Source organism: Gasterosteus aculeatus, chromosome 7 (genome assembly GCF_964276395.1).
Source record: "Gasterosteus aculeatus chromosome 7, fGasAcu3.hap1.1, whole genome shotgun sequence".
Taxonomy (NCBI): domain Eukaryota; kingdom Metazoa; phylum Chordata; class Actinopteri; order Perciformes; family Gasterosteidae; genus Gasterosteus; species Gasterosteus aculeatus.
The window spans coordinates 16,020,874-16,048,173 of record NC_135694.1 but is presented as its reverse complement, the minus strand read 5'-3'; the positions used below and the strand labels follow the sequence as shown (position 1 = coordinate 16,048,173).

The 27,300-nt window shown below is 43.4% G+C and overlaps 1 protein-coding gene across 1 annotated transcript; it reads right to left on the bottom strand.

The window, feature by feature from the left end:
• Positions 1–1,471: 1,471 nt before the first annotated feature.
• Positions 1,472–27,300, bottom strand: sptbn4a (spectrin, beta, non-erythrocytic 4a). Its single transcript, XM_040181802.2, has 20 exons — positions 26,546–27,300; positions 26,166–26,320; positions 17,365–17,628; positions 16,475–16,708; positions 16,173–16,262; positions 15,809–16,087; positions 15,586–15,716; positions 15,240–15,444; positions 11,185–11,430; positions 10,929–11,063; positions 10,421–10,662; positions 9,622–9,760; positions 9,406–9,490; positions 8,896–9,107; positions 7,088–8,547; positions 6,900–6,960; positions 6,539–6,807; positions 5,922–6,092; positions 5,711–5,753; positions 1,472–3,300 (listed from the first exon to the last, which is right to left on the bottom strand). The coding sequence occupies exons 2-20, from the start codon at positions 26,286–26,288 to the stop codon at positions 3,001–3,003; spliced, it is 4,689 nt and encodes a 1,562-aa protein (XP_040037736.2). The 5' UTR covers positions 26,289–26,320; positions 26,546–27,300; the 3' UTR covers positions 1,472–3,000.

Sequence of the window (27,300 nt, the reverse complement as noted above, 5' to 3'; positions counted from 1 at the left end):
ATCAGTAGGCGGGCTAGTTTAGTAGCTCACTGCTTATGTGAACACACACCCTCTGATGTTTTTTAAATTTTCATCATTTTAATAATCAGTTGAGTATGTTGCAATGCATAAAATGTTGCTAATATATTTTACACATGACCTGGATATGAGATTGGAAGCACTAGAGCTTTAGCATAGAGTAAGCAGCTCCCCAAGATGTACAGCCAGTGCTAATCAACGGGAGCGTTACCCAGCAGATAATGTTGAGTCTTTCCATTCACGTAGCTGCAGCAAAAGTCGATGGTCAGTCTCAAGAATGGGTGGTCAGTCTCAAGAATGGGGGATGCAGCAGAGAATCACTCGATTTGAAAACGGTTTCCGTAAGGCGTGTGCCTGCAACCGGCGTGGGTGTCCTGATGAACACGTCAAGTTAGCATCAGCAGGTCTGGAGGTTTACCTAATATCTCTGCTGCAATGACTGTCACATCTCCATCAGCAAATGGGATGGCATGGCACTTACTGTATGTAATAAAGGAACATACTGAAAAAAAACATTCACACCGTAGCTTGGTTATCCCTTGGTTATCCCTTGGCTGCAGTAATGTACAGTTACTGTACTACAATACTAAAATCAGTGACTACTTTTCGTTCCGCATTGAAAGGAAGACTTTTTATTTTTTAACAGTGGAGGTGCAGATTGATCAGATGGAAAATTAAAAAAGTAAGTCGCAGCCGCTTCACAGGAAAGCATTTCCTCTTTTGACATTATTGTGAGTACAATGGGCCAGATGATCGGCAAGCTGGCTCCCATGCCAAGAGACAAGGCACAGGCCGGCCATCAGGTTAGCCAACGTGCATAAGGCTGGGGCTTTTGCCACAGGACCACAGACGTACCGTGTTCCGTTAAGAATCCAGGGGGGTGCAAATCAGGCAATGGTGGATACGGGCTTTACGCAGTCTACGATTCGGCAAGGGGCATTGTTGGAGGCATTTCCTGACAACTTTAATTGTACTTTAGAAAATAATTGACGCAAGGCAAACAATAAACAGACATTCCTTTTCACCTCTGGGATAGCAACGCACCGTATCGTAGTTTAGTCTCCATTAATTAGACTTTACAGAGCAGCATGTACTCAACTGCACAGGCTGGTTGAACTCTTCATGTCTATGATGTATAAATGTAACATACCTCTCACAGACACACTATCTACTCAATTAGAGATTATTACAAGTTTTTATCCAGACAACTCCTGAATCTGAGATGAATAAATGAAGGCACATAAAAATACAACAAGAATACTTCCAGTGCGTCCTGCCGCTACCTCCCTGGCAAAATGTGTTTCATATAACTAGATACTTGTTTACTTATATACACTACACTCTTTAATAGTGCTCCTGATTTGTATATTCTTCATTGAAATGTCATTCATATATTTGAGCAATGATTGTTCTCTTTCTTTGTGGATTAATACAAATGTTTTAATTTTACCCATTTCAGTTTCAGTATTGTTTTATTAGAGCACAGGATTTATTGGTATACATACAAAGATAGGTATATACAATTCATGAATCGAATCATGACAGTTTTACATTTAACTTGCCTTTTGATGGAGAGATTCCGATTGGTTTTGAAAATCAAATGAAACACACACGGTACAGAGAGGCTCAACTCTCAGTGAATCCACTCCAGGGTTTTTTTACAATTTCTGGGGCACCACAAAACACGGCGGCCGCGGAACATTTCACAGCAGAAATCAATACATTCTGTGGGAAATGAATTGCAGTAATACAGTACAAACAGTAGAGGGGCCATTTGGCATCTTAAATCCTGTTACAGATTAGGGAGTAATCTCTTATCTGCTATACCTCTGTCTAAAAAAAACCCCCATCATCTTCTTCTCATGCGCGCTGTGGTTTAGAAGACAACCCGGTCAAACTTACATCTGGATTTTCAGCAGCAGACCGTGGTAGCAAAATATAATTTGGCCCCACTTCCCCACTTGCATTCAGTTATTGCAATTCCAATACTTCCCGACCCATTTAACACGAACATAAAAATAAAGGCCAGTTCAACAGGTGCACTAGTAGACTTTTTTCATGCAATGTTCTGATTTTCCGTCATGTATACAAAGGCATTGTGTCATATTAGGCTTAGTATTACTTTGAGCATTGTCACTTTGAACACAACTTGAATTAGAATTTGATGAAAAGTTCTGTTTTTATTTTTTACATGGATCGTCGCGGACAAACAATAATAATAATAATGCAAACTGTAAAAAAAAGAAGAAAGAAATACTGTAAAACTGTGTATTCATTTACACCGATGAAGTCAGGTGGGTAACACCAGCATTCCGTTATATTAACATGATTCAAAGCTAGCCATACGACTGGATTAAATGTCAGTATGATTAGTATACAGATGTGTCAAGTGTGGAAGGTGCACAACTGCCTGGAGTAAGCCCACGTGGATGTGACAAATCATAGGGTTCACATTTGCAATTATTCCTTATTTCCTCCTCCTCTTTTACTTCTTTGACAAAGAGAAGAAATAAAAAAGTATATTGCTTCAAAAAACATTTTTCTTTTTTTGATATTGTGAAACATTTTATTCACCGCTTCTCGGGTTTGTCTAGCTAGACAGAGCGTTACATTGTCAAAGATACGTACAGAAAGATGCTGTGAATTCAAGAGATTAAACAATCAACGATGGGACGTGACAGTGACTAATTCCTGGAACCACTTGTTGGAGTGTCTTCCTGTCTGTCTGTCTGGGCGGACCTCCTATCTATCAGCAGGTGGCCCAATGCAAGCACTGATGTATTGCCTGGGTGAAGGGGTGAGGCTGAGAGATTAGTCTGTCACAGTAGCAATAGTCTGTCCAACGACTATGGCCTCGGTGTGCTGTGGCTCTGTGATTGAGGATCTGCAAACCCAGCTGCACACACTCTCCATCCATCCCTCCCACCAACTGCCTCCCACGCCTTTAGTCAGTGAGTAATGTTAAAAACACAAAGGGGCTCCTCATTTGCTCTTTCCGGACGTGCTGGAGCCCCCTGCCCCGCCCTCCATTTTGTCGGCGATTTCTGACGTGTCTAACTTCTCTGAGCCGTCCCCTTTCTCTGACCTCTCTTTCTCGGACCGCTCCTCCCCTTCAGCTAGCTCAGACCTCTCTGATCTGGCGTCCGCATCCCCCTCTGACTTCTCCTTCCTCTCCGAGTTGTCGGGGTCCATTGACGACGTGCCAGGCTTGTCCCACTTGCCCATGGACTCGTGCTCGGCTATACAATTGGTGATGTTTGATGTCCAGGCCTTTAGGTCCTCCTACAAAACAAGTGACACACGTCTTATACAAGGAGTCTCTCTCTTATGTAATCTTCTTTTTTTTGTTGCATGTTTGATGTTGGATCAGAATTTAAAACTGCATATCAAAGAAAAGCTAAGTGTGGCTCTACTTGTAGACAAGAGGCTGGTGACTGTGACAGGCAGTACGAGATGTCAAAATTAATGTCAATTAACATTCAAGTGCTTCTATCATGGTGGAAAGGAGTCTATGATAGCTCAAAAATAAGTTTTATCGTGAATTAATTGCATGAAATAGTTATATTCAAACTAATATTTAGTCGTCCCTACAAGTGTTTTATTTGTTTTATTATTGAGTTATTTATAGATGTCCACTGTAAAAGGAAGAGAAAAATGGTGGTTTGGAGAAATATCGGAAAGGTTGCTCGGCTACACCGATTGATAGTTACACCGGCCCTAAGAAACATTTGCAGGTAAGTGTACATGCTGTTCAATATGCTGTAACTGGGCAGCTGTTAAGCTAACCTGCTAACCTGGTAACTGTGGCTTAGGGAACTGTGCCAGGTGGAGGCGTAATTGGACTAAGCTGCATCGCGTTTGTTAATTGTGTCTCTCCATCTTAAAAACACAGTAGTGGCGATCTGGCAGGGGAGAAGGTAGACGGAGAAACGCAGACAAGGACTCACATGTTACATAGGCTAGGACGCCTGTGTGGTTGAACAATAAATTACGAAGTGTGTGTGTCTGCCTCTTTACATTTCCAAAGAACCCAATGGTAACCAGCCGCGTCACAGTAGCACCCAACTGAGGCAGGTGCAATGGCGAATAAAGAGCAGCGGCAGCGGGTGTCGACCCAGCCACTGCTGGGCCAGATGATCGGCAAGCTGGCTCCCATGCCAAGAGACAAGGCACAGGCCGACCATCAGGTTAGCCAACGTGCATAAGGCTGGGGCTATTGCCACAGGACCACAGACGTACCGTGTTCCGTTGAGAATCCAGGGGGTGCAAATCAGGCAATGGTGGATACGGGCTTTACGCAGTCTACAATTCGGCAAGGGGCATTGTTGGAGGCATTGTGTATGAAAATTAGGGTACGTTAATGAGTATCCTGTAGTGATGGTGGAAATTAGGTGCAGACGAAAAAACAAACAGATTGGTTAGGGTTTAATACAGGAATGCATTTGTGCAGGGGTGCGTTCACGAAAGACGGGGACATGCGGTATGTGTGCTGTGGTTAGCAGTGACGCAAGGTTGTCCGACACTGCATACGTGGAGGAGGAACCATCGCAGCCTCCTGTGGAGACTCCACTGGGACACATATTACACTCCATGGAAAATTTTCCAATGGCGCAGTCTCTGTACAATACTTTACCGTGGGCCTTTGACCATTGAATTGATGGTCAGTTGGTGCGCCTACACAAAACAGTTATATCCGGGCTTTTCATTGCTTCGAGACAGACTGAATAGAGCAGGGGTCTCAAACTCAAATCAGGTGCAGGCCAGATACTCTATTGTTTGGAAAGCGGTGAGGTGGTTTTTGGGGCTGGCGGGGTATTACCGGAGGTTCATTCCATGCTTTGCTGATCTCACCAGCCCCTTGACTGACCTGACCCAGAAAGGTGCGCCAGATTCGGTCCAGTGGTCGGATCAGTGCCAGCTGGCGTTTGAGAAGGTAAAACAAACTCTCTGTGGGGAACCACTCCTCCACACCCCTAACTTTTCTCTTCTTTTCACTCTGAAGCATCAGACAGGGCCGTCTGCTATTTTGGCTAATAAATGTTTCCTGGGGGTTTTGTCCCATGGGCTAGGACGCCTATGTACTGTGTGATTGAACAATAAACAAAGTATTCCCGAATAGCAAGAAGTCTGTCTATCCGCCTCCTTACACTCCCAAAGAACCCATCGGTAACGAGACTCGTTATACACAGAAAGAGCACTGAAAGTTTTGGAAAATGTAATGTACCCTAGAGAGCAATACTTGTGTTGTTTTCTTTATTTTAGAACCATTCTGATGGAATAAAACCTCCCATTGCTGAAGCTGCCATAGCTAGCTGCCGTCAGATGATAACGAGGTCCTGCTGGTGAGCATTGGAGAGATGGCTATGCTCACTCCTTTTTTTTTGCTCCCTCTCGGAAAACTAGGAGGACCCGGAAGGGTGTTAAATATGGAACATTGTGCGTGGTGGGCTTGCCTTGAGAGCCTGTCCCACTGAGTTCATGTCCCAGTCTTGTAAACTAAGTTCGGACTAATCTTCCTAGTTGTGTCAAACTTGTTTTTTCAATGATTCAACAATGACTTAATTAAATATGGTAGTTAAAAATGTAGACACACCTGATGCCGTTTCCACCTGCTATGGGTCTATTCTTATTTGTACTTATGTGTAATCTGCTCTGCTTATCTTAAACATGATTAAAATATAAATGTTCTTACCTCATCTTTGGCATGGAATGCCAAGTTGTTTCCATCGTTCATTCTGTTAAAAATCACCAGGGATTGTCAGTTTCTCATGCACAGCATTGCTTTTCACATTCATAAAAAGGGTTAATAATATTGCAGTTATTTTTATGATTTGATGCTATACATTTTTTATACTTTAAAATCTGTAAAATTACAATCTATGTCACAATAGTAAAGCTCTTACTGAAGAATGAAGACATTTTTCTTCTTTTTGTATCCCATTGAAGGATCAAACGAGCAGTTGCTTAGGTCTACAGGGGGCTCATCATTGTATGGTGTGGTTTGGTGCCTAGCATCCTTGTAGAAGATCAGCTGTCCCTCCTTCAGCACACAATACACGTTCGTCCAGGACTTGCTGTAAAATTTAAATGAACCATGAAGTGGATTTTAACAGGATTGAATAAGTGTCACTTAACTCCTAATGGAATAGTTTTGTTTTACCACAAAATATAAATTGACACTACACACAATAATAATGAGGATACTTCTGTCCTTCAATAAGAATTTGACATGACAAAAGTACAAAAACAAACAAAACTTTTAACATTATCTTAATTTAATTAATTGTTGTAACGGTTAAAAAAGACACTGCAAACGCTATACTTTAAATAGTGAGTATTACTCTTGTTAGTGCCAATGGATACTTCTTGAAAATGCAGAGAAATACAAAACTGGATGATAACAATTAGCCTGCTGTTGTGCTTCGAATGAAGTTTCCATAGTAGGATTGGACAATTGTTAGTCCGACACTTGACTATAGTCAAGAGTATTTTCTATGATTTTTATCAGTAGTGATTGTACCTGTTTGGGCTTCTCTGCTGAGCTTCAAGGTCAGAAGTTGTAACCTTTTTGCGGTAGAGGAAGCCTTCATTTTGGGCAGTGTGTGAAGGCGGTTGTGGTGTTGTTGGGGCACCAGTAGCTGGAGCCGAGCGAGAACGTCGTGTTTCCTCGGGTTCTTTCGGACGGGGCCTCCTCCTCGGTTTGGGGCGGTCTCTGGCACGAGGGCGTCCGTCAAAGCGAGTCACGGGTGCTGAGAGGCTGCTTGTTGGCCGATAAGGCTCTCCTCGTGTCTAAGAAAGCAGAAAAGAGAATGTGACACCAAGGCACAAAAAGATTTGAACGTACACAACATACGTTATAATCTGTATTTAAGCTAACTCACCTGTGCTGCCTCTCTCTCCTGAGCCTGTTCTACAATCTCTGCCATGGTAGACCTCTTTTCCCTGCAGTGACAATAGACATTAGTCTCCTTAACAGTGAACACAATCATTATAAACTAATTAAATATCAGCGCTCACTAGGCCAACAGTAATACCAAAGTTTTTTCACTAGCACGACTCATTCACATACCCTGAGCGTTTGTCAGAGCCCTCCTTAACTGAGCCCTCCAGGTCACTCGAGTCCTGTCTTTGTAGTCTCTGCTTGTTGCTCCCCTCCTGTTCACTGGACGACTGCCTCTCTAGGCGCCTCCGGTAACGCTCTTGACGCACAATCAGTGGCAACTCGTTCAGCCTGGCTTGGATCTCCTGTTCGCTAGAGGTCTGCCTACCCAGCTTGTACTCCCTCTCTCGCCTCAGATGGTCCATCTGGGGATCAGAGCGGCTGCCACGGGGATCCCTCTGTAGACGGCCGTGAAGGAGCTCCAGACCTGATTCTGGCCCCACCATGTCTGCCATTGGGATGTCCCCAAACTGTTCCCGCTGCACTCTGCTGGCTTCTAGTAGGGGGTTTACAGCCTTGTGGATGTGGTTGATTCTGGGCTGCATGAAGTCAGCTTTGAGGTGCTGCCATGCATATGCCATTTTAGGGTCCATGATGCCACCACTCTGCGCCAGGTAACCAGAACTGCCCAGACTTCCACTGCTGTAATGATTTTGTGCCAGAAAACCTGAACTACCCAATCCCCCACTGCTCTGATAATTCTGTGCTAGGTATCCAGAACTCACAATATTTGACTGTTGTGCTAAATACCCAGAGCTCCCCATATTAGGCTGTTGTGCTAAATACCCAGAGCTCCCCATATTAGGCTGTTGCCCCAAATACCCAGGACTTCCCGTATTAGGCTGTTGTGCCAAATACCCAGAACTGCCCGTATTAGGCTGTTGTGCCAAATACCCAGAACTCCCAGTATTAGGCTGCTGTACCAGATACCCGGAACTCCCCAGATTAGGCTGTTGTGCCAAATATCCTGTACTCCCTAAATTAGGCTGATGTCCCAAGTATCCAGAGCTGCCCATGTTCTGTTGAGGTAAAAGGCCAGGGCTTCCCATACCTCCACTGCTTGGCTGCTGGGCTAGGTTACCTGAACTTCCTAACCTACCACTGGCTTGATGGTTATGCGTACTACCTACACTACCGGTGGTCAGTCCAAAGTACCCAGAGCTCTCTGCACTGCCAGCAGTTTGATTGTTTATACCAAGGTAAGTAGTAGAATCTCCTCCACCGCTATGGGAGGTCAGCGCCGAGAAACCGGAGTCACTTCCCGGTCCAACTGGCTGGTGGTTCATTCCAAGGTACGAGGGGCTCACAAATTTCCCACTGCTCTGCTGTTCCAATCCATGATAGCCTGATCCATTTATAACTGGCTTGTAGCTTCCTAGGGTTGAAGACAATCTTTTGCTTGCAGGGGTGGCACCAAGATCCAGACTGGTTTGTATGGGTTTGTGTTCAATATGGGCCTGTACGGTCTGCCTCAAGAAAGATGAGGTAGCACTGGTTGAGGGAACGTTGGGTGTCAGACATGATAGTGGGAACATCCTTCGGCTGGAGAGTGGGGTTGTCTTTTTCTCCTCCTCTTTTTTCTTCTCATCCTAAAGAGAGAGTTAACTAAATAACTAATAGCACTACATAAACCCAATTAAAACCAGAGAACAAAAAGGTCAAATAAAATGGGAGTACGTTATTAGGAGCTTATTTAAAGTATCTTTTTATTGCCTACTAAGCAATGTCGCATGAAAGGCAGATGGGGTGCAGTAAATGAGTGTACAACACATGCAGTTCACGTCATGAGACAGATTTAAGCCCATAAACGCTGAAAACTCGTGGCTTGCGCCCATGCCTGCTAAGCACATCCTAAAGCTACATTTCCTTTTCCTTGTAGCAGCATTAAATTGTGACACCAAAAAACTGATTAAACATTTATCTACAGTCAAGCTTACTGCGGAAAGCTGGCGGAGAGAGCTGAAGCGTTCTTTCCAGGTTACAGCAGCCTTGCGGAAGGCCTCGTGGCGAAGGATGAGTTGCTCAACCTCGTCTGTTTGAGCCTGGGCCCCTCCTCCCTCTGGCTCTCTGGAGGTGATCAATGGCTCCTTGGCCTTAAGCCAGGCTTCCGCCCTTACCGTCTCCTGGGCAAACTGGAACTTTTCCTGCTCTGGTGGTGACAACAAACCAACAGCAAGGTGACCATCATATCAATGCACACCCCAGTAGAAATCCGGTGTTAACATGCCTGTGTACATGAAGGAGATATTTATGTGTTGTATCACATCAAATGTTCATCCACTACTGTTTCTGAGTGAGTAGGTAATGTTAGTGCAAACAAGAAGAACAATACCATTCATTCATTCATTCATAATTGGAAAAGGGGGAAAAATGTTGTTTGACCCCCTTTGACATTTAACATACTGCTGTGTCAAAAGCTCCTTCTGCTCTAATAGCGAGTTACTCACTGCGCTTCAACTTATCCTGGTGTTTGTCCCATTTTTCCACAAGATCCCTCTGCTTAGCCAGAAGACTGTCCAGCTTCTCTTGTATCTGTGTAGATGGACAGATTGCAATGGTGACCACACAACATAGTGCTACAACTTGATCATGTAATTGTATTGGCATATTTCTGTGGCATGTGTAGTCATTCAATTGTGTTTCACAGGTTGTTTTAGCCTGACCTCCTCTGATGCAGGGTTCCCGGCAGCTATTAAGATCTTTCCCAGATCTGCACACTGCTGTATGGTCTTGCTGCGGCCGTCTACTTTGGCTTTCATTTCCTGATGTTGTTTTATCATCACCTCTAGAGCAGCCAAATCCCTGAGGAGCAATAGATCAGATTATTATGTTAGGGATTCCTCACATCTGCAGAGTGAAAAATGTTAATGGTATGCATGGACTTTTCTCCCAGTTAAGGGAAGGATCGGTAAGCATCCTACATGTTTTGTATTTGTATTGCATTTTGCCTGACTTTGGCACAATGGGCTATAAACTGGTTCTTAAAATAAATTAATCAAAATGAAATATTATTAAGAATGCTTTACTATGATTAACAAAATAATATTGAAATGACAGCTTATAATTTAATTATGATGGACAATTATGATGGACAATGTACAGAACATGCACATATTTTTTTATTTGTCCCGCCTGCTCATGTTGATACGTCTTAATCTCCTTAACAATTTCAAAGCCAAATGGATGTGCTTTGACATTATTTCACAATGGCACTGATCAAATAACAAATAATAGTAATAAAATGTGTAGCCTGCATTTCTTATGGAAAATTGAATGGATCTCATAAAATTAGGTCAGGAGGGAACAGCAGCCGGAAGTGACACTACACTTGACACACCACTAATGAAATTGTGATCTCAGAGACTTTTACACACAGAACCAGAAAATTAAGCTTCTAAACCTGGACAACATATTGGCATAGAATGGTTTTAACTATATCATAAGTAAGTGAACATGTATTACCTGGGCTCATCCCATCCGATCTGGCCCATGATGCCTTCCATCCACATCAGGTTTTCACGCACCACTGAGAAGAACTGCACCTTGTCTGTAACTGAGGTGACCTGGACGCGACTGGCCTCGCAAGAGCCCAGCAGCTCCTTCCAGGCCTCCATCACCTGCATCTCTTTGAGCATTATGGCCTCGGCCTTCTCCCCAGCATAGATGGTCCTCAACTGGGCTGCGTTCTCTTGCAGCTGCCTCACCTGCACCATGACAGGATGAAGGAAGTGATTGGCTTCCTCACAGTAGAATATGTTCATTTTGAAACGGTTGTTTGTAGAAAATCAGTTGACCTGGTTTGTGACTTTCAAGCTCATAATAGGATGTACTTCTACAGTTAAGTGGAAGTTGAGTTGTGGTTAAAAAAGAAGTTTTGGGAATTCTATATGACCTGACCTTGTTCCTATGTGCAGGAAGTAGGCCTACACTCTGTGCCGGATGGCTTCTGAGAAAAAAACACATCACTTGCCTGTGCGACGAGCAGTTGAAGGGCATGTTCAAACGAGTGCATGAGTCTCTGCAGGGTGGCCGGATTGGTGATGTTGGCTTGGCACGCCCTCACCTCTGGCAGCTGCTTCATCTTCCCCGAGATCTGAGCCAAGACCTACAACGCAGGACGCCGTCGTTATCACGAGCAGCTTTAAAAATAGAAGCCAGACTGTCTACCTTTTCAAATAGATCTGCAGCACACCTGGATCACAGGCGGATGTTTGTTTTGACTGTACCTCTTTGCAGTCGGTAAAGAACTTGTGCAGCTGGTGCGACGCCGCCAGCATCTGCCTGCGGGTCTCCATCAGCTCCAGGAGATCGGCCCACGACTCGTTCAGCCCGTCCTTCCACTCGGCAATGGTGGCCGCGTCTGAGTGACCACAGTCGATCATCTCGTTCACCATTTTGTTCACCTGCTCCATGCTCCGCTGGCCGACATTGTTGGTTTCTGAGGCAAACTTGGTGAATCTCTCCTGGAGCACCTGGAAAACAGGAGAAGCGCAATGCTGCTCAGTAATACAGTGCTGACTAATGCAATAAATAATAGCTTTGTGAGACTTATTATTTGTGACACAAAAAAAGGTTGGTTGTGTGCATGTGTGTATCTCGGCGTCTACCATACCATACGGTTCGACCCTTCAACACAATATCTTTAGTGCTCACTTATGACCACACAAAAATGTCAAACTTTTTGAAAGCAAGTTCCATTGATTGAGCCTCTTAACTGTTTCAGTTTGGACTTCACTGTGTCCTCTCTTGATTTACATGTATGTATGTGTTGTGGAAATAATAATTTGTTTCAGCCGTGATGTATTATTAACATAGTGTGATTGATGTTTTTAAGAATAAAATCATGAATGAAACATAATCACTCTTCGCTACTTCATCCACGTGTCTATTATCATCTAACGCCTTTATCTTCTTCTTTGTTTGCAATAAACATTTGTTGGGGTTCAAAGTTATACAGCTATACATAAGCACAGTTGTTATCATTAGTCCTATAATATCAAAGATATTTTCATATTTAAATTTGAGTGTTTGTTTGCTCTGTTCCTTTGGTAAAAACAAAATCCTTATTGATTTATTTAGTTCACTGAATAAATATGTGATGCTCCCCATAGACCTATAGCTGGTTTAATTGGAGCATCAGTCATCAAGCATCAGGTATTTTAAACTGTTATTACTATCATCATGCTTTTTTACATATTTGGTCAGTTAAGATGCTGTCGGCTGCTTAAATAGACAATTCCCTTGGGTTACTTCCTTGCATTTCGCACAGGAAGAATCTAATAATGTATGTGGTTGATTTATGATCTTTTTCAATTTTTTAAGAGTCCATTCACCACAGTCTAGCTCACCGGATTGTTAAAGGAAATTTTGGCACATATTCAATATTGTTTCTATCTACCGCACTTTTTAAATTGTTGCCGTTCTTGCCAATGTTTCTTGTGTCTTTGGGTTGCAGCTGCAAAATCGGTTGTTCTTCCGGGATCCACAACTCACAACTACGAGCTGTTCTTGAGTTTGGTAGCTGTGGGGTGCAATGCCATTCAAAAACACTCTTGTTCTCTTTGCTTGTATTCCAAACGTTAGTTACGTTTCCATCATTGAAAATGGCTTTAATATGACCAACATATGAATGTTGGCCATGTCATATCCAGGAGGGTAATCCAGGATTTTTTCAGTGCACTTTTTACTGTGTTTTTCTTGACTTGGATATTGAGCAGAGATATACGCGGGGGAGAAAATAATGTGAAGCGGTAGCATATTTTCACGTCTTATTCCATGAATTCATGATTTACTACAAACAAAGCAGAGTTATTGATTGTTGTGTGGAGAGACCGACCAAGATGTGTATTATTTGGTTCTTGAGCATGCTTTTGTTTAACGATGAGTTACGAAGGCAATCCAAATCAAAATACTACCATGTAAAAGAGAATATTAAATTCAGAAGGTGTACATACACCTGTGTATGAATATTTCCTTTATTGACCTTTTGTGCGTTTGTATTTTTATTTATCCTATGTAGTCAATGCTTCCTCATACATGATACATACAGTGGAAGCGATGAGCTTTCTCAATCAATAGCACACACTGTGATATGTATTTCTGCGGCAGACTACATTCACTAACATAAAAGGTGGTTATTTTTCCCTTTTAAAATATTATCCCTCTATTTACTTAATAATAGAAAGTCCTCATGGCATGCCATTAAAACAAAGCACACAATGGTCATATTCTATACATACATGGGCAAATGGCAGCCAATGATAATGATTAGTTAAAAGGCCCACAAAATAAATGCTGTGATCATGATTTAATTCAAAAGCTAAAGCTAAACAGAGATAACTAGTAGTGATCATATGGGAACTACACTCTAAAAAATGTCACCGTAAATTAACGGTATTTTACTGGCAGCAAGGACGCCAGGAATTTACCGTCATTTTACGGTATACTACCGTATTTTTTTTACACTATGTTACCGTAAAATGGTTTACTGTATGTTACCGTTAACTTGAACTTGAACTGCAATTTACTGGCAGTCGACGCTAGTAACTTACTGTTTTATTTACAGTGCCCTGCCGTAATTTATATTGGATTACAGTTTGTTACCATACAATTACTGTTTTTGTGTTATAATTACCAGAGTGTTACCGTTTACTTATAACCGTATACTTTTGCATTTAATTCCCCACAAATTTAAGAAAGACAACCAAACTCATTTCGGTCATAGTGGTTGGAGTTTATTAGATGCCTTTAAGACAAAAATGTTAGGCCTTTGTAACCAAGAACCAAACATAAAACATGCCTCATGTATACAATAATAAAAAAATGAATCATAAAATCATTAGGAACAAGGTAAACTAACTGCAACAATACGCTATGGAACACTTTCAATTGACCGCAGCAAACGTCCTTAATGGCGTCCTTAATCCAGTGCCTCTGTAAAACAAACCAAAATAAAATATTTAGAAACACTGTCATTGGTAAAATATTAAAATTACAAAGTTGAGGAAGACAACAAGATGTAAGGAAGGAGAATGTTAATCATGCTAGGCAAATAACACTTACCAACATTACTTGGAGAAACAAGGCAATGAGAAACTCCTCCGATGTTGAACTGCACTGACAGGTGTTCTGGATGAACTGAGATTACGCGTCTGACGTCACGTTCAGGAGCAGTCGGTCACAATTAACACTCAAATGACTTTTAGGCAATGAACACTTTGAATAATACAAATATTTAGTATCTTTACATTCCGGCCAATGAAACGACGGCGAAGGCGGCGCATGGGATAGGGAGGGTGTGCTGTGCAGCACAAAGATGGCAGTTTGAATCCTGGCTGCTCCCTGTGCCAAGTTGAAGTGTCACTGAGCAAGACACCTAACCCCCAATTACTCCGCATAAAATTATGTCAAACTACGGGCGTTTTGGATAAAAGTGACAGCTGCATGTATAGTAATGTCCTGTAAGTCAAAGTCATCATCGTATCTCATGAGATACTATCTAATTATGATGACTTACAGGACCTGTTTTTCAGTGGCTGACGTGGTCTTCCATACATTAACAGACAAAAGATGTAGATGGATTGTGATTCACTGCACTTGTATGTGTATTTCCACCACTTCATAAAATATATGTAACATGCAGTTGAATTACGGTAGTCTGCTATTATTGTAAATTGACAGCTTTAACTGTTTATTCATGACATTGGCCGTTAATTTACAAGCAATGGATGGAAATTTAACTCTATGTTACAGTTATTATGACATACTGTAAGATACCGTTAGAAATGCACCGTAAATTTACAGCAATTTGTTACAGTGTATTAAGTACAGGCCTTCTTTCGTATTAATGGCTCATTAATGGCTCATGGATGTTTGCCAAAGACATTTATGTTGCAATCACTAGAAAACAAGGTTTGTTTTTATTAAACTGAAATGATCTCTAAATAAAATCAGTCCATAAAACAAAATGTAACATTTAGTATTGCTTTCCTTTTTTCAGTTTATCTTTAAATGGGGGGGGACACAAACTATAGAGTACATAGGGACTTCATTGTAGGTGTTGATCTTTTAAGGCAACAAAAAATAAAACAGTTATCCAGAAATGAGAAGACCATTTTTAATGTGTTGTTTTATTACTGTCATCGCTTTTTAACTCAAATTCATGTGTGAAAGAACTTTTTTGTGAAAATGATTCACTTATTAAATGTAAAAAAGAAAAGTGATTGCTTTAAATTGTACGGATATGAAATGTGTCAACCCCAATCAGTGCAGATGGACTGACCGTGACGTCCTCCAGGTCGTGGCCCAGTTCGGTGGAGCTAGCCACTGTCTCCCGCTCGGTGATCCACTTCTCTAACTCCTCCACGTCCTTGTTGAGCTGATAAAGCCAGTACTGCTGCTCCAGCTTGGTCTTCCTGTGCTCCACCATGTCCTTCAGAGACACATATAGCCGGTCTATGTGCGTCTGCTGCTTGGTGAGCTGGTCGCTGTTGAAAATGAAATGTTACAGCCACAGCAATACGAGTATTGACAATGTTGCCCTTGTCTTCTGCTAACCGGCACATAGAACATGCAAAGGTTGAGCTGCACTCCATATTTGCTGCTTTGTAAGTGCAAGTGAGCTACACCTTTCTGGGTGTCCAAGTTCCATAAGACGCTGGCACTGCTGGGATAGCATGCCTACGGTCTCTGCGTACGTTTCCACCGTTTGCTCCAGGGCCAGGTGGGCCTTCAGCAGCAGCAGGGTGCTCGGCTCGTCCTGAAAACGATGATCAGAATGACGTCAGGATTCACTTTCGCATGGCGCCAAGTAGAACAAACACCCAGTGTGAGCGGCATGGCCGACCGTACCGTGCCTCTCTCCTCATTGACCAGATGGAGCTTCTGACCCGACAGCCAGGACTCAACTTTGGCCGCCTCGCTGTAGTACTGCTGAGCCTGCAGCGTGGCATCTAGCATCACGCACCGCCGCTCCGTCTCCAGCTGCAAAACCTCCCATAGCTGGCGCACATGTCCGGCCCCTTCGCGCACAAACTCCACCTCGGGAGTCCTTAGCGAAGCGATGATCGCCGCACGGTCCAGAACCTCCTCAACACGAGCCCGCCGCCCCGTCAGCTCCCTTTGGAGTGTCTGAAAGACCAATTGGAGGTGAGTTCCCAGGCGAAGTGTGCTTGGGTCACATTTCAGCCCACCAAACGTTGTTTTTGACAATTACCTGGTTCTTTTTTACGTGCTGCTGTACACTCTGGAGGTTAGTCCCATAATCTTTACAGGAGGCCAAGGGAAGCCTCTCCTGAATCCACAGCTATCGAGTAACCACAGTCAGGTCATTACATTTCACACAATCAAACATGGAGGCCATTGCCACATGCATTAGTTGCAAAACAGTTTAATTCCTTAACATGCCCCATGAAACCATAAACTGACGGATGTTTCAAAGGGAATAAAAAATGGTCTATATAGCTACGGAAATATTTTTAAGGACAGGATGGAGAACAGAGAAAAGAGTGCACTCACTATCTCGTCCTCCAGGTCCTGGGCGACCTGGTGCATCTCTTTGGAAGCCAGCAGGATGCGGCGTCTCTCCTTCAGCGGCTCAATGAGACGAACAATGCGTGTCTCCACCACGGGCGACTGCTCCCCGCTTTCCCTGTCGCCCGCCATCAGCCCTCGCTGGGGTAGGCAGACCCCTTGCAAGCTACCCAGCTCTCCCACATCCTTGTAGAAGTCCCCAATCTGAGACTCCATAGCCTACACCGGACGGGAAGGGGGGAGGTCAGGGACAGACAAATGCATCACATCAGCCGTTTTCCTAATGGAACCTTTCAGGGTTATGTAAATGACTGCCTCACTTCAATAAGGGCAATAAAGAAAGCATGTGGTGCATATATATGTTTTTATGCCCCCGAAACTAGTTTAATAGCATGACACACCAGCCGGATGGGTGGACCCACCTCAGAGATGCGGGAAATTACATAGACAATAGCGAGCAGAAGTATGCGGTCTGTCAAAAACATTTTCCAGATCATGGCAGATTAAAGGTAAGTCACATGACGTAAGGACAAAGGACTGGATGTTGTTTTTACCATTTTAAGTCAAGCCCAGAAGTAGAACGTAACTACGTCATTTACTCAATTACTCTACCTAAGCTCTTGAGGTTTAAGATTCCAGATATACAGGTTCTTCCTGTGCAATTCTCATTCTATTCCCATACCGAAATATATTTGTAGACATTTGACTGTAAATATGAAAATGTGCAGGGCACAACATTAGTTGAGGATGACCAAGCGCTAAGCGCAACTCTGTATCAGCTCTGGTTTACATTTGAAGGGGTCTCACATGTGAAAGAATCGTTTGGGTTTTGGTGACACATGGTGTATTGTGCCAGTGGGCGTGCTGAGACTTGCCTGGAATTTCTGGAGCTGCTCGTTGAATGTGGGCAGATGGTGGGCCTGCTCCAACTGGGGGGGCTCCTGTTCCAGGTGGGAGAGCTGGTTGTCCAGGTCTGAGTAGCTCTTCACCGCCGGCTCGGGCTTGTTGTTTTCAAAGAGTTGACGGGCCTTGGCCTTTGTGGTGCTCTCCAGGTCGGACCAGCACTCTCTGATCTCCTCCAGCTTCTGCTGAACCACTGGACGCAGCTCTGGCTTCTCCTGGATCAGCTCCTGACCCTCCTGGACACAAGAAGGGATGACTGTTGACAACCAATGGTCAAATACTGACCATGATGTAAATTGAGATCACTGTGTGTTCTCCCCCCAATGTTAATCTATCCAATTAAAAGAAAAGTTTAGAATGTTGTTTCTTGGTTGAGTGTCAACTTTCGCTTCCCATATGGGCTGAGTCCAGTGTTTGCTTCACTTTTTACAAAAAATATGTTAACTGCACTGCACATATCTGTCCACCATTTTAGATTCCAAGTTCAAAGAAAATCTATTTCTGAGACAGAATGTGATCATTCTAAATTCATTTTTGTTCACAAGGCCAAAGATTTTGGGTAGTTGATATCCTTTGATGATGTCTCTAACAAAGGGAATTGGTGTTCAAAGAAATTAAGACCACTAAGACTAACAGCTTAACAAATCTACAGACATACCAAGGCAACATGCTATTTTTAGCCATGGACCAGAAGATCTCATTTTAATAGATTACATTATTATGTCAGAGTGACATTTCATGTCGCACCCAAAAAATCTCAGACAACACCGCTCCATACCAAGTGTGAAGCCCACACCTGCAAGCAGAAAGGCCGGTTTTGGGGCAAAGTTCGGCCTCTGGCTGACCTAAAAAACCATGACTGGCAAGTGTAATAAACGCCTGTTCTGTGCCCCTCTCCCCTCCCCTAAATCTTGGGCTTTGTTCATAATGTGATGTGGATGCGACGATACAGATCAAAGCTTGTGGCACGTTCCCCTTTGCGTCAACAGATTATCGCTGCTCTCCTTGAAGGAGTTGGAAGTGTCTCGACACGATCTTTTTGGCATTTAAAATGCTGTGATGTAATGTCTGCAGATTTGTTTAATATTCCAAGAAACCAGCGTTTCTGCTCCAACATCCCTCTGTTATATAAAATCAAGGTGGATGTCTTCATCATTTACTCAGCTTGTGTTGTAATAACAACCGTGCATACGATGCATTCAATATTCTTAATTCTGCTTCCCCTCCTAAATCCTTTTTTATGGGGAGCTGGACCTCTATGCTATGGCTTTCATAATGCAGTGCTGCATTCCTCCTCTTGGCACCGGCTCTCTGCTTAACTGCTGCTAGCGCTCACTCGCTCACATCCATCTCTCTCTCTCTCTATCTCTCTCTCTATCTCTCTCTCTCTCTCTCTCTCTCTCTCTCTCTCTCTCGTGCTGCTGCTCCTTTCTTCCCCCAGCCTCGCTCTCACTCTCATAATGCAGAGCCAGCAGAAGGCAGGTCTCTCTCTCTCACTCTTTTCCTCTCCTCCTTTGGCTTTACTGACACACACAGTGAGGCGTGGGGAGAAGAAATCAGAGAGGGGGTGGAGAGAGAGAGAGAGAGAGGGAGACAGAGAGAGGAGAGCAGAAAGGAGAGAGAATCAAAGGTTTGTGGGGCAGGAATGAAGCTGCGGGTGTGTGCTACAGCCTGGGCACAGTTGGATCCAAAGGGCATCTGCGAAAGCAAATGTTCGAGGCAACTGCGGCTGACACAGTGCAGTATTTGAATGGCTACCACGAGTCAATCGTGCAATTACGGCAGCAGAGTTGTGTTGCTGAATTCTGGGGGCTTTTCTTCTGATGCTTGTGCAGAATAGTAAAATAGTGGGTGGGATTTTGGGGCTTGCTTCATACCACTGGCACAAAACACAATGGGCCTTGTGTGAACGGTTTTGCGTCCACTTTAGGCGTATTTGTTTCGGAACGTGCGTGTAAAAGCATAGCGAGATGTCCATACATGAGGTAAAAGTGCGGAAACTGAAAATGGCATATTGGGATTTTCTGTGCCATGCATATGCTTTCACATGAGGGTCAAGGAGAAAGTGGGGGTTTCCCATGAAGAGATGGGAGTGGATGCGTAAAGTGTGCCTAATTATGTATTCGCCGCTATGTACATAAACCACCCATAAAAGCGTGCTTCCAGTTTGCGGTGAAAATTCTCCGCCTCTTAAAAGCAGGTGTAAACCAGAATGCTGGTTTCCTCGCATGTGCCTCCTGGTGAAATGGCAGCACTAATCCGAGCCAGACGGCGACAAAGGCCAAGGAGACGAGCTGAAAGGATTTTTGCCACAAGGATCCAACTTTTTCAGTTGAGTGAACACAAAATCATTACGTGTTACGCGGATTAAGCAGCCACGCAATATTACAGTTACTGGAAGAATCAAAGATGACATTGCATCTCCCACTCAGCGTCCACATTCCATTACAGCAATTGTTAAACACTACAACGCTACATTAGTATCAGTATTGGCATTAGGATCATTCCAAACAGTCACAGCATCAGCAGTGGGAATATCGCAGTGTCCACTCAGCCATATCACAGTAGTACTTAACGCTTTGCTACAGCGCACTAGTCGATACATACATTTCCCCACGACAGATGAACACATGAATTTTTGTTTTCTCTGATCCATGATAGCAAGAGAGAAGGAGGCCCATCCAATTGCTCGTTTAAATGCTCGCAATCTACAGTACAGTGGGCAGAGAAAGGCGCCGATTACAATTATGAACTGCAGGTTTCGTAAATACAACGTAAGCTAAAGTATCGCAGCGCGCGCAATCTGCGGTTTGCCCCAGGCGATGATAACATTATTAGCAATTGTACATACATGAGGGCCAATGTGTTCACACCCACTGAATGAAAAGTAACACTATGCAACGTAAGCCGATACCTACAAAACACTGTAAAGATATAAAACGCTGCAAATATTAGTACATATATATACATATATATATATCTTTACATCCTTCTTTTTGCCATGTCATCCCTTCAGCCCAACCCACAATGCAACGCTGACTCGCTGATTACTATGGTGACGTCCAAACAGCAAACGGTCAACTATGACCAGATGTGCCGTTACTCACAGTTCTGGATTATTCCCGTCTGATAATAAGGCTTGTTGGATTAGTAAATTAATACATTCTAATATTTCTAAAATACAAATGCCAATGCCAGTGCAGGATGCTACACCAGTAGCATGAAAGTATTGTTGCCATCTAGATAGAAACACATTGTCCATTAAAGCAGTTGTTTCAACATGCCGTTATAACTAATAAGTCATGTATGCAGTAAATTAAATGGTAGTTTTGTATTGCTATAAAATGGGTTTAACAAACCAAAAAGAAAGGCAATGAATGCAGCACAATAAACTACCAAATGAACTAAAATGAAGTACATCAATTATTTAAATGAAACGGCGGTGGAAACAATGGGTAATCATTTTATCTATTCTGTATTTAAAACGCCATTGAATTCATGTCAGCATATTGTCTGTTTTTCAAAATTCGCTAAAGTCTGCAGAAGGTAGACATAATTAATTATTACATCACAGGTGATTTAGCTGACGCTTTTATCCAAAGCAACTTACATTACATTTTCAACCGATAGCTTTTTTTGCCTGAGGACCAATTAGAGGTAAGGTGTCTTGCTCAGGGACACTTCAAAATGGGAATATGGGGCAGCAAGGATTCAAACCACCAACCTTGCGGTTCCCAGAGTACCCGCTCTACCCCTGCGCCACAACGACCTCATTATGACCTGTTATGCTTGTACCATTCCAGTATCGGCTGTTTAACAATAATTTGACAAATATACTGTATTTGTGTGTAGTACTCATACGGATGGCTTTAGGCTGTAGGCTATTGTACCCAACATTTGATTCCAAAATGTGACGTTATGGCATTGTGCCTGCTACTGTCTGACAGTGAGAGAGGCTGCTGCGTGCTTGATCTTGGATCGGCAAGATTTCGGCATGAGCCTTAAGCAACAATGTATCCGCGCTGCCACTTCATGTATAAATGGCAAAAACATTTCCAGGTAAAACGTGACTGCTAATTGAACGATGCATAGTTTAAAACAACTTAAATGTTCATGCTTAATATTTACCTTATGATACTGTACGTTGGATTTAAAACATTTGAAATGGAGGGAATTATCTTTAAAGAAATCTATAAAACACTGCAGGATATGAAATTCCTGTCTGACATAAAAAAAATGTGTGACATTTATCATTCCATCCCAGACCAAAGAGATGAATATAATTGTGGAACACGAGGAGGTTACACGAGACTATTAATTTTCACTAACATGATCACGACAATACCATATGCACCTTCTTCTTAAATTCTAAACCACCGAATGTAATCTACCACTAAAAGTTGTCCCCAACAGACAGGGTGGTGGAGTTTGAAAGACATTGTGAATCTGTATTGCAGGAAAAGGATGTACTTAAATAATGACACTTACATAGTTATATCAACGCAAACAATCTTTACCTAAATGTAACTAAGTAGGTTTGTAGCTTAAACCTGACTGGGAAGTTCATTTTGAAAAGCAGATAATCGTAGGTGTTACTGTGATTTTGCACAAAAATGCTTACAAAATGAAGAGCAACTTTTTCTAAAATATCAAAAGAACTGTTAAATGAAGGTACGTTGATTGGTTCAAATAAAATCTGTGTGAGTCTACATAGAGGGAAGATGGGTCAACAGTAAAACCAAAAATAACCTACTTCATTTGAGTCCAAAACATGATCTTTTGCTCAACCTAACCAAGTAGTCGTATTCCCTTGACCCGAACGTAATTAGGACTGCAGCTTCCAAAGCGCCATCAGAGGTCAAAACACTACAACGTTTATAAATATAAACGTTGGATGTCCAAATTCAACACAGCGCTGGTTTGCAGAAAAGTTAAATGCCAATGTTTTATTCTGAGGCCTGGTTTGCAAAAGTGAAAAAAAGGCCTGCTGAGAGATGCATTATTTGTTCTCTCTGGGATCTATTATTTGATTATGGAAAGAATATAAAGATAATTCAAGACAAGTCATTGAAATATATGCCCAATATATATCTGCAGGAGAAGCAATCATCCTTTACAGTTACATGTAAACGAGGTTAAAGATTGAAGAGTAAAAAAGCTTTTGTCTCAGCGTGTGTAAATATGAAAGAGTTGGTCGTTCAGTCACTGATGCACGCGCTGCAGGCGGACAGGCCAACGGTTCATCAGCGCTGACCCCCGGGCCCACGCTGAGGCTCCGCGCAAGGTCAGCCGCGAGTCCTCTCACTGTAACAGAGAAGCACCCTCAAATCGTCCACACAGACACGCACACACACACACACACACACACACACACACACAAGTCGGCCCGGCTTCATGTGCTGAGTAAGTACTGAGAGAACAGAGGTGAGAGGCGGAGGCGGGGAAGCTTCCAAAAAAAGGCCGCGGAGTTCTCCCATCATGGCAGCACGCAGCGTCATCTTTTCTCTCTGTCGCTCAGGTAACGACAGAGAGCTAGAGAAAGATTCATGGTGGTAGATTGTGACGGTCAGCACGGGAGAGTCGAGTCGGTTTCTTTCTGGTATTTGATAGTAAAGATGACTCAAATAAACTGATGATTAGGAAGCAAAGCATTATCTTGTTTCAGTCCATTTTGATTTCAAGCTGAAATGTCGTCCTAGTTAAAGGAGCTCTCTGTGGCAACTGGTTATTAATTAGAAGTTGTCGTAATGGTTTAAGATGCGTACTATAAAGCCATAGACTGTATGTCTGAATGGCAATAGTTGTTGTTATATCTTGCTGGCGCCATCTTGGATCACGACCGTTGCCATCTTGACTTTTCACAACCTGCCAACATAAGTGACCATATTTGTGCTGTGGAGCTGTGACGTGGAGACGCAGTTTACGGCTGTGGTAGGGGGAAGATCTGTCAATCGCAAGATAGCCCCGCCCTAAAGCCTACCCTGCCTAATGCTCTATTTGAGACCAAAGGTCCCCCGCGGTGGGGCCCTTGAGACCAAAAGTTGAGACCTTAAACTAATGTTTACAATGTTTACTGAGGGAATAATTCCAGAGAGAAGAGTAATTGAAGAAATATTTAAAACCCTCTACTGTAGACAATATAAACTGTGTATTTCTGTTATCCGTGATAATGTAATCAGGTGTGCAGAGACGACACCAATTCAAGTGTCCTCAACTTGAGTACAGCTTCTGTACAGATTAATATATTTCATTCTAATTCACCAGTGATGAACATTTCAATTCAATTTATTTTGTATTGCCCAAAATTTACAATCTCCACACATGCGACATCCTTTGACCCAGAACCCTCTCAGCGGCACAGGAGAAACTCCCACAGGGAACGCGAACCCACCAAGTCAGCTTTTTATATGTGTGTGTCTGTGTGTATATATCGACCATTTGATCACCTTTTTTGGCTTTAGAGCCACACATTAAATTGGTGCTGCAACTAACAACACATTGCATTATTGATTAATATGCTCCTTATTTTTTGATTGTTTTTATATATTGCTTGTTATATAACATGTAAAAAAACTGGGATAAAAGTCACCATTCCCTGAAGCCCAAATCATACAGCTTCAAATAACTTGTTAAACCCAAACATGTTTAATTTTATAAAACGGAGAGAAGCAACAAATCCCTGCCTTTTAAAAGCTGCTGATCCGAGTTTAACACAATTCATTGGTGATCAAAACACATGCAGCTAAAATGTCTTTCAATTGACTGATCCTTAAATCGACTAATCATTTCCAAGAGTCTTGCAGCCAGTATTTTTAAATTCACAGTGAATGCTAAAATCGTCTTTATTATGACATGAATGGAGTAGTCCCTCTGGTTTGACAGATCTAAACATTGTATTAATCTATTTGAGTAATATTGCTACATTTAATAAAGTTTTCCATAATTAATTCCCTCCCTTTTTGACATTGTAAAAATAACACCTTGGGTGCCCTGCTTGAATAAAAGCGACTGTAAAGTCGTAACATCCCAAACGGAACATCCTGCACTACTAGGCCAACGGAAGTAACGCTGCTGAGAACACGCATGGATGTGGCTGCACAGACTCTAACAGTCCGTAAAAAGACGAGTCCATTCACACACATTGCGCCGTAAGCACAACTAATCCTCTCCCTCTATTGCATCGTGACTGAACTAAGAGGAGGTGTCTGCCTGCTCAATTGGGGGGGCCTAGACGCTGATGAACCTGGTGACGGCTAAAGAGGACTTCCTCATTAGGTCATGTGCAGCGGTAGGCCTCGCCTTCATGGGTCGTGGTTATAATTAATTACAAACCCATCATATGAATATTTGATCATAACCGTACACTACAAAAATGTGAATGTGTAAAAATCTATACATTCTAATGAATGTCTTAATGTACTCAATAAAGAATTAATAATTCAAACGGTTGGGAATATCAACGATGTAAATACATTGTAGCAAGGTCACAGATAAACCTGAGCAGCACAGCTATTGTATTATTCAGCATCCTTCTTTGAAAACGTGTGTGGCGGAGTCGCTTGTCATGTATTTCAGTCGCACCGTGTCATCGCTGTAGCTGGTGGACTGCTGGCTGTAACTCATTTGCTTTTAGATTATCAAATTGGGTATCCGATGTTCAAAAAACGCACCCACTTTACTCATCATTGTTCACTGATTGAATGGCCCTGGTGCAGCTTTTGGCCACTGAAATGAATGAAAGGAAATGAATTATGTGCCTGTTAACCTGCAGAAATGAGCCTAATGTAGAAATATTATAGGATTCCAGTTGCAAAACAGCTTTCTGTCCAGCTTCTAGCTTTCATACGGTGCTTGATGAAGCACCTGAAGACTCTCTTGGTTTAACCAAATCCAGAATATTTCATCAGTCTTCTGTATTATAATACAGTGCAGCTCTAAAGTCAGTAATTCTGTTTAAATTGTTTAAAAGGAGGAGGTTACACCGTGAAAAACACATTTCTACACTATAACATACCAAATTGGCTTATGCAAACATATGCTAAACCCTCTTGGATCTTGTGTTCTCATGTCCTCATCAGCAGCAGCTTCACGTGTGAGCGAGCCGATCATCACAGCGACATGTTTCACTGTGTGATTGACTAATACAGAGCCCACCTGAGCCTAAATGAGGCAGAGGGCATGGAGAACATTCCGTGTGAACGGGACGGTAGCAAAGCATGATGGGAATGTAGGGCAAAAAAAAAGAAAGGAAAAAAATGCAAACGTGACAATGTGGTGATGATGTAAACTGACTATGTCTGTGTGTTCCTAACGGAAACCATTTGTACATCCAGAGACATGAAAAGAACTTGCATCCTCTGCATGTTTGGCCTCCACTGCTGCGGAGGTTTAAGTGTCCTCTGTGTGAATCACTGTAACCTCCATAACGGAGCTGTGAAATCCAGGTGGTCTCACCTCTGGCCAGAGACACCAGAAAACCACTGGGGAAGGAGGGGGGGGAGGGGGGGGGGGGCACACCACCTGTGAACCGGAACAACACCGCCACCATGGCGACGTAACCTTGAGAACATGATTCAGGATGTCCCCGAGCAAAGTGATGAAATGAAAAGCAGAGTGATGACATCTCTCACACTCTCACCTATTACCACTTCACTGCCACCACACCCACTGTCACTCATGTCACGCTCTCACCTGCTCCGGCCCGTCCGACCTCCCAACTCCATCCCTCCTCCCTCTCTTCCTCCATCACCATGCCCTCGTCACCTCCACTCACCTGCTCGATCTTGGCAAGCCATTCTTTATTGCGGGCCAGCTCCGCCATAAAGGCCTGGTGCTTCAGCCACTTCCTGTGTAGCTTTTGAGCCTCGTCCCGCGCCGTGTCTCGGGCCATAAGCATCTTTACTTCCACCCGCTGTCCCAATCACTCAGCTAGGGGAGACAAAAATAGCCACCATCAGGAGTCCAACGCTCAAGCCAGCCCTTCTCCCCCCCCCCCCTTTCCCACAGGACGTCCTGCTGGCCTCTTATACGCAAGAGATGCCCGCTCCGCTCTACTCTGCAGGGGCCTGGGTACCTGTTCTGTCACCACCCACCCCAACCCCCACCAGACACCCTTTTCTGGAGGAAAAAATAAATAAAAATCAAGATAAGCACCTCAGCAGCAGTGGTTGCAATGGAAGCATTCAAACCCTTCCTTTGGGTCGCCCCTGGGTCCTCATGCCCTACCACTTCATGGGTCTTGCGGTCCTGATGCTGCAGTGCCTGCTAGCCAGTCTTAGAGATGGCAAAAAACAAGCAGTGAAATAGAGCAAATGCGCCAAATGACAACGCTGGTAAAATAAATGACACAACACATCCGAGGCTCCTTTCGGCTTGCCGGTCCTCTTCTAGCTCCGGATGTCGATTACAATCCAGTCGTCAGTGGAGGTGTAGATGTAGCTTAGCCACAGAGGTGTCTTCAAGCCGGTGCAAACCTGACCATCCGCCGCTCGACCAGTCCCGGTCAATCTGTAGTCCGGTGTAATGATGCTAAAGACAGGAGGAGGAGGAAGACTTGGAGTGGGAGGAGCAGTGTGAACGGGATGCAGAGGCAGTGCAGGGGGGGAAGGCCGGATAACATAAGCTATCCGCTCTGGAAATGCAGCGCTCCTGGCCGCTACAAAGATGCCCACGTATGCTTGTGTGAGACAGCACACTATTTCCTCCCCTCAGTTCCCCCTTCCTCGTGTCCCTGAACAGCTCAGCCGCGGTTGGTGCATGCTGCTGCAGTCCTTGCCTCTCAGCTACGCTCCTGTGTGTGTGTGTGTGTGTGTGTGTGAGCTTGCACAAGTGTAGGTGTGTGTGTGTGTGTGTATGTGTGTGTGCAATCACAATCAGCACTGCAGTGCCGGAGTAAAGAGAGAGGGAGA

What these genes read in the sequence shown, in the direction of transcription:
- sptbn4a (XM_040181802.2), bottom strand. Translation starts at nt 26,288, where the DNA reads ATGCTTATGGCCCGAGACACGGCGCGGGACGAGGCTCAAAAGCTACAC. An exon ending in TCTTTACCGACTGCAAAGAG is followed by an intron (nt 11,064 to 11,184) that starts GTACAGTCAAAA and finishes CCTGCGTTGTAG; the next exon opens with GTCTTGGCTCAGATCTCGGG. An exon ending in AAAAATGTCTTCATTCTTCA is followed by an intron (nt 5,754 to 5,921) that starts GTAAGAGCTTTA and finishes GATTTTTAACAG; the next exon opens with AATGAACGATGGAAACAACT.